General features: G+C 32.0%; 1 protein-coding gene across 1 annotated transcript; it reads right to left on the bottom strand.

Annotated features, from left to right (window-relative positions):
- Window positions 1-200: 200 nt before the first annotated feature.
- LOC105631054 (putative fructokinase-5) lies at window positions 201-1,616 on the bottom strand. The gene is made up of 3 exons (XM_012213047.4): window positions 980-1,616; window positions 595-846; window positions 201-505 (listed from the first exon to the last, which is right to left on the bottom strand). The coding sequence occupies exons 1-3, from the start codon at window positions 1,568-1,570 to the stop codon at window positions 371-373; spliced, it is 978 nt and encodes a 325-aa protein (XP_012068437.2). The 5' UTR covers window positions 1,571-1,616; the 3' UTR covers window positions 201-370.
- Window positions 1,617-8,063: the final 6,447 nt, after the last annotated feature.

The following is an 8,063-nucleotide window of genomic DNA, read 5'->3' as shown; positions in this document are numbered from 1 at the left end:
CAAATACAAATTAAAGGATATTTAAAAAAAATATTAAAAAAATAAAAACAAATCTAAAAAGTTGAAAGAAAGATAGATTAAGAATGTACTAGGCTTTGGCGATTACTTTTTGCATTCTCTTTTATGTATGCAAATCATGAGATAAAAATTAATGACAACTCATTATTTTCTTTATATCTCTAGTTTCAAGAGCCAAAGACTAAAAGCCAAAGCTTGTTTTCAATTCACTAATGGCAATACAATTTATTCGAATAAAAAAAAAAAATTAAGAAATGAAATAAAATACAAACATTTAAAACAACATAAAATGCTGAACATTGGAATTAACATTAAAAAAGAAAAAAGAAAAAAGAAAAAAGGAAAAGAAAGACTAGTTGGACTTGGACTTGATCAGTGCTTGGGCATCAGAAGGGGATGGCAGGGCTGGAATTGCTCCTTTCTGAGTCGTACAAATTGCTCCGCATGCATTAGCAAATGTCAATGCCTCCTTCAATTTCTCTTCATTCTGCAATTGATTCATAATAATTAATTAGCCATACAATTATGTAAATTAATTAATATAAATAAAGGAAAAAGGTAATTAAAGAAAAGTACATCAAAAATTGAAGTATCTTTAGCGACAGAGCACAAAAGTGAACCAACGAAAGAGTCACCAGCTCCAGTTGTATCAACTGTCTTAACAGAAAAACCAGCCACCTTTCCTTTGAAACTCTTGGTGAAGTATCTGCATCCCTTTTCTCCATCTGTCACTACTAGTAACTTCAGGCCTTCATGCCACAACTGAAGGGCCACTTCTTCTTTGCTAGGATCTCCTTGTGTCAAGAATGCCACCTCCTCATCACTCACCTAAACCAAATTACAAATTAACCAATAACGGTTGGATCAGCAAAAATGAATTTTAATATATTAGGTCTGGAAGGGGTGGAGCTCCTTGGGGCCACGGGCCACTCTAAGAAAAAAAAAAAAAATTTATAACTACCTTAATAAAATCAGCTTCTTTCCATATGCTTTTGATGCCTTTTCTAGCGGCATCAGAAGAAGGCCACAGAGGGAGCCTTAAATTAGGATCATAAGAAAGCAAAACTCCAGCGGCTTTGGCGGCTTTCATGGCTGCCATGTGAGCCGATCTGCATGGTTCAGTTATCAAACTAATAGATCCATAATGGAAGATCTTGGCTTGCTTAATAAGATCAAGATTCAATTCAGATTCTTTCAAGAGCATATCAGCACTAGGGTTTCTATAAAACATGAACTCTCTTTCTCCATTTTTCTTCAACGTCACAAAAGCCAATGCAGTTCTAGCATTCTCATCGAAACGCACGCCTTCGCTGTTAACTCCATTCTTCTTCAAGATATTGACCAGCATGTGCCCAAACTCATCGTCTCCGAACTTGCCAATGAAGGCGGAGTTACCACCAAGTTTGGTTATGGCACAAGCAACATTGGCGGGTGCACCGCCAGGTGCTTTGATAAAACCACCGGACTCCGCCAAGGAAACACCAGCTACGTCCGGCACAAAATCAATGAGCATCTCTCCAAAACACACAATCAATGGGCTAGAGTTTGTCATTTTGTTCTCTTCTTTTCCTTTGCTTTGCTTTGTATAAACACACAATGAATGGACGAACAGGGCTCCGTGTTTTTATAGGCAGCCAGTAAGCGAAGCGAGAAAGGAAAATCTCTATCTATCCATTCATATCTTAATAATATCCATATGGATAGTGTTTAACCGTATAAGTAATCTTCGGTCAAAAATCCAAAACTATCTTAATGTTATCCACTAAATAATCCTAATTTTCCACAATTAAATGCCAACATAAAATATACATATAGCAAAATTCACATTAATTATAAATTTAAATTCAACAAATATATACAGGCATATTCATTATTTCTCTCGTAATTTTAGGATTTCGAGTCAATTGTTGTTCAAAATCTGGAAGGCCAGCTCCAAACAAATCACCAGGTTCGCTACAATCACCCAAGCCATTTAAACCAAGACCTGAAAATAGTGAAGCACCAACACCAGACCCTCCACGTGCTCCAGCTTCATTAAAACCAACAGGCCTCGTAAGTTGTATACCCTCCAAGTGCTCCACCTTCATTAGAACCGTAAATGTCTGGCCGAAACGATCAAAGCTCGGAGAATTGAAAAGCAACAAAAAATAAGTAAAAAACCATCATGGAAGAAAATCATTGGAAATAATTCATATGGAGGTAAAAAATTTTTAAAATTAATTAAATTATTAATTATTTAAAATTTTGGATATATGTTAGATTAGATATTAGATATAGGAAAATAAATTTTTAAAAATTTTAATTAAAAAATTAGAAAATTTAAAAAAAAAAAAGAAAAAAAGGAATGTTGAAAGAAAGAGTGCCATGTAAGATTCTTGAATTTTTTTTTTTTTTTTTTTTTTTTTTTTTTTTTTTTTAACTTCAGGATTATATAAATATATATAGATAGATTACATGTACATGATAATGTCAATATAATATCCATAATGTTTCTATAAGTTAAATTATTATATACAAAGTCAACAAATATGAAGTATCATATGCAAATTTTTATTATAAAATGTTAAATTCTATTATATCATGATACAACTTTAAAAATTAAATTTATAATTAACCGGTGTATCGTGCCGGGATTATGCGCTCGTTATATACTAAATAAGGTGTACATTAATATGTTAAGAATATAAAATCTTTAAGGAATTTAATTTTATTGATTAAAAAATAAAAATAATTTAATTTTAATTTGTTAATTAATTTTCTATTTTAAAGCTATTAAATAAAAAAAAATTATTAAATCCAAAACATAAAAGTAAGGAATTAGCATATAGCAAGAGTTTACTAGAACAAGTTTTACTAGATTAATTAATATTTATACCGTGCTAGCTAATGTTACTAAATAGAACATATACCGGCTATATAATAACTAGTTAATACTATATAACATTATATTACTACCTATTATTATACCAGCTAATATTAATGAAGATTAATAGAACGAGTTTTATTAGTTAATATTTATTAATAGAAGCCTTACAATTTTTATTAAGTGTAAAGCTATTAAATTTATTTATTACATTATAAAAGTTGGTTTATTGCATAAGGAATGAACTGTGTTATTGCAGAGGAAGTCTTTTAATATTCTTTTTCATGTATATGCAAACTTCATAATGTTACTTTCAGTTATTTTATGTTTTATTTTCGTATCATTGTTACATTATCTTATAAGATTTTCGTTTCTATTTTTGTTAGTGTTGATTTATGTAATTTAATTTTGTTTTTCAATTCTTGCAAATGCCATGGCTTGCTTGTCTGCGTATTAAAAGCTTTCAAAGAATTAAGTTTGTTTAATAGAATATAATTTCTTATACCTTTTGTATAATTAGTGATAGCTACGGAGAATACCTCAATAATCTAAATATTGGAATTTGAATTATCATAAATTGTATAAATGGGCATTAACCTTTTCCCATAGGAGGGCTCCCCTTTATATACACGATATAGGAATATTGGGCGAGAGATATTTGGCATTATCTCCTAATATCACGCCTCTATCTCATTCCTATTATCCGTTCCTAAGATCTCGCTAGATCTAATATCTATCAATTAGATTTGTTTTATTTCATTTATAATGTATTGGTAATTACAATAATTAAGAATGAAGTAAGTATATATATATAGGAACTAATAAGAAGTGTAACATTTGAATGAAAAAAAGGTTAAATTTAATAAATTGCTCTCTATTTTGATAGGATAACAAATAAAATAAGAAAAATATTATTTATAAAAAATCTGTAATCAGATTCTTTTTATTGATTTCTTACTTAAATTTAAAATAAAATAAAAAAATTTATTATTAATATTTTTAATAAATTAGGATTCTTAATATTTTATCTTGTGAAATTAATATTTTAGTTTACTATATTATTGTATAAAGTGTTAATTATTTTATATTAATTTTTAAGTTATTAAAAAGATCTAAAAATTATTCAAATAAAACTATTTGGTAATAAAATAATTAAATAATAAATGATAAAACAATAGTCACAACTAATCTATGTTAGCTAACTCTTATAGTAGATAATTCTAAAAAAATAAAAATAATCCAATTAAAAGAATCAGCCGCAGCAGGTATCAGACCTTCGACCAATCTCCTTGTGTAACGTCATTGATAAAATTGTATCGAAAGCTATGGCCAATCGGCTCAAACACATGTTGGCGACAGTGATTTCGGAGGCTCAGAGTGCTTTCATTCCTGATCGGTCCATTACCGATAATGTAATGATCGCTTTCGAAGTTATGCATTGCTTAAAACGAAAGACTCAAGGTGCGGTTAATATTGCAGCTTTGAAGACAGGCATGTCTCAAGCCTATGATCGTATTGAATGGATTTTTCTGCAATAGCTAATGTTGAAAATGGGTTTTTATAGTGCGATGTTCTCTACGGTAACTTATCGAATTAGTCATAATGGGAGTTTTTATGGTCTGATTGTTATGCATTGCTTAAAACGAAGGTGCGGTTAGTATTGCAGCTTTGAAGACAGACATGTCTAAAGCCTATGATCGTATTGAATGGACTTTTCTGCAGTAGCTAATGTTGAAAATGGGTTTTTATAGTGCTTGGGTGGATAAGGTTAATGATGATGTTCTCTACGGTAACTTATCGAATTAGTCATAATGGAAGTTTTTATGGTTCGATTGTTCCTTCTCGTGGGCTAACACAAGGTGACCCGCTCTCACCGTAGATATTTATCATTTGTGCTGAGGCTTTATCTTGTTTATTGTAATATTTAATTAGGCATGGTCAATTAACGGGTTGTAAGATCTCTCGTTATGCACCTTCTGTAAGCCATCTGTTCTTTGCGGATGATGCGCTCTATTTCTTTGATGCTACCTTAGCTGAATCTTTTATTATTAAACAATGCATGCAATTGTATCAACGTGCGTCTGGCCAGTTGGTAAACTACTCGAAGTTTGAAATTTGTTTCAGTTGGAATACTGATGAGGGAGTCCTGGATGATATTTGTAATCTATTAAATGTTCAACGAGCTCCTGGTTTTTCAAGGTAATTGGGCCTGCGTTCGGTGGTTGGAAGAACAAGTGTCAGGTTTTTAATTATGTGGTGGATAAAGTTTGGAAGAAACTCCATGGATGGAAGGCTTCTCTTTTATCCCGTGCGGGAAAAGAAATTTTATTGAAAATGGTTGTTCAGGCAATTTCGAATTACCTTATGACGGTTTTTGCTTTGCCGTTTACCATATGTGACGTTATTGAGAAGCCCATGAATAGGTTCTGGTGGTGCAACTCGGTTGATATCAAATATGGTATTCACTAGTGTAATTAGCGTAAGCTTGCGAGAAGTAAAAGTCAAGGCGAGCTTGGTTTTCATACACTTCATGATTTCAATATTGTGCTTCTTGCTAAATAGGGATGGAAATTTCTCACACGACCAAAAGCTCTAGTCTCATGACTCTATAAGGCGAAGTGTTTTTGAGATGTTTGTTTGTTGGTAGCAAAGCTTGGGCAGAATTCAAGTTATATTTGGAAAATTATTATGGATAGCTAGCCTTTATTGAAAGCGGGTAGTTTGTGGAGGTTTGGTGATGGCACAACAGATGCTTTTACTAGTCCATGGTTACCGAATCCTACTTCTCCTTTTGTTACTAGTGCAAATCACACATGGTTAGAGGGGGTGCTTATTGCCGACTTGATGCTGCCGAGTAAGGAAGGTTGGGATATTGAGGTTTTGCGGCGCCTGCTTTCGAATGATGAGGTATCGGTTGTCCTTCAGATTCCTCTTTGCTCATCGCAGAAGGGTGATGGTTGGTTTTTGTGGTGGGAGCTTAAAGGAGTCTATACGGTACGTAGTGGGTACAATTTGCTGGGATCTCAGACCACTCAAGCTCCGGTAGATCATGGTTTGCATTGGGACTAGCTATGGAAGGTACCGCTGCCGCCAAAAGTAGCTAATTTCATGTGGCGGCTCGCTACAAATACTATCCCTCTGCTGTAGAGTCTTCTGGTTCAGAAAATCCAGGTGGATCCGCTTTGTCCAACTTGTCATACTGAGATTGAGTCCGTTTTGCATTGCTTTTTGTATTGTTCTTTTGCCAAACACTGCTGGGAGCTTTTGGATGGGATTGTTCGGGTCCAGTTTGCTGATTCTGAGGCATGGTTGGCTTTTGAGCACAACTTTGATAAATAAAAGTGGGGACTGATCTTTTGTGTTGTGTGGTTTATTTGGTTTGGTAGGAATAAGCTGGTGTGGGATAATAAATTTTTGTCCGCTAATGAGATTATTTTCCGATCTTAACAATTATCGGTGGAGTGGCAATCTGCTCAAGCTGCAAAAACTGTGACTCGTGTGCTTCGTGTTCCATTTCCAGCAAAATGGTGTCCTCCTGCAGAAGATTCATTGAAATGCAATATGGATGCAGCTTATGATCATTCTTCTCATAGGGCTAGTGTTGCATGGATTTTAAGGGACATGCAGGGATGTAATAGAGGAGGCAAGCTTTGAGTGGTGGATGGTGTCTTTAATTCGGTAATGGCAGAAGCTATTGGGTTTAGAGAAGCTCTTAGTTGGGTGAAAAACAAAAGTTTTTTGGAGACTATTGCAATGGAGACTGATTCTATATTGGTGGTTCAAGCCTTAAAAAGTAATAGAGTGGATCACTCATATTTCGATAATGTTATTTCATATTGCAAAGCTCTCATCGAGGAGTTTGCTTCTTGTTCTTTTGATTTTGTTAAGAAGTCAGCAAATCAGTATGCCCATCAGTTAGCTCCATTGGCTGTTTTTATGCTTAGCTCTTTGGAGTGGAATAATATTCATCCAGAGATTATTTCTAATGTATTGCTGTTTGATACAATGAATATATAAGCACATTTACATATTCAAAAAAAATATATATATATTGTTATACTTTCAATAGTAAAATATTAATTTAGAAATTATTATTATAACTCAATCGGGAATCTTATTAAATTACCGATTTATTACAAATTACCAATATATTTTTTTTAATTCTTATAAAAAAATAAACATACAAAATTTTAATTTTTTTTGGCTATAAGATTTATTATTATTTTATGTCAAAAACTTTTCTTCTAACTATTTTATTTCTTAATCTTAGAGGTATTATTTTGCTTAGGTTATTATTATTTTTATTTTTCCACCTTTTTTCAATTATAAAGTTTTATTTTTGCATTCCTTTTCGATTTTTTTTTTTTACAATATTCATTCATTTTGTCTACATAAATATTATAATATTTACAGTAAAATATTAAATAAAACAGTACCTAATTAATATATTTATTTATTTTACTCAATAACTTATTATCATCTTTATTATATTATAAAAAATCAATAACCATATTTAAAAAAGAAAATTAAAAAAATGAGTAAATATAACGAGTCTTAACATGCAAAGCACGTTGTTAATACTAGTATATGTAAAAGAACCAATAAGAAGTGTGACATTGGTATGAATATGTAGGATTTAATAAGGAGGATAGAGAGAATAATAAAATAAAATAAAAAAAAAATATCCAATTGAATATTGGAAATATTTATTTTATTAGGTATTAAACTAAAATTTGTACAACTTAAAAAAAACCATTCTCTTTCACAACCTCACCACACTCGCGCACAGTCACCTTTTACTCTCTTTGCTTTGCATTTTTGTGTGTTGACGTATGTTGCTTTGCTACCTATTTATAAGCAACCGTCTTGGTTGCCAAGACAATTCCAATGCCAACTTCTCCACCAATAGCAAGGTGACATGTGACCATTACTTTTTAATATATTTTATATTTATTTTTTTACTCTAATTTGTGATTACTTTTAACACTCCACCTCATCACTAATTATATTTCTTTATAGCTTCTCTTGAGATCAAACCAAGTAGCTTTGGAAACTCCTCCAATTTTGCACTAGGCAATCCTTTGGTGAAAATGTCAGCCAACTAATCTTTTGTCTTCACATTCATTATCTTAATTTAATCTTTAATTGCTTTCTCTCTTATGAAGTGATATTGCACCTCCAC

The sequence above is a fragment of the Jatropha curcas genome, chromosome 8, assembly GCF_041381405.1.
Source record: "Jatropha curcas cultivar XTBG-Jc1 chromosome 8, XTBG_Jcur_1.0, whole genome shotgun sequence".
Taxonomy (NCBI): domain Eukaryota; kingdom Viridiplantae; phylum Streptophyta; class Magnoliopsida; order Malpighiales; family Euphorbiaceae; genus Jatropha; species Jatropha curcas.
The sequence above is the reverse complement of the archived record's forward strand: the minus strand, read 5'-3'. Positions and strand labels throughout refer to the sequence as shown.

What these genes read in the sequence shown, in the direction of transcription:
- LOC105631054 (XM_012213047.4), bottom strand. Translation starts at nt 1,570, where the DNA reads ATGACAAACTCTAGCCCATTGATTGTGTGTTTTGGAGAGATGCTCATT. An exon ending in AAGAAGCTGATTTTATTAAG is followed by an intron (nt 847 to 979) that starts GTAGTTATAAAT and finishes AATTTGGTTTAG; the next exon opens with GTGAGTGATGAGGAGGTGGC. An exon ending in AAGATACTTCAATTTTTGAT is followed by an intron (nt 506 to 594) that starts GTACTTTTCTTT and finishes AATCAATTGCAG; the next exon opens with AATGAAGAGAAATTGAAGGA.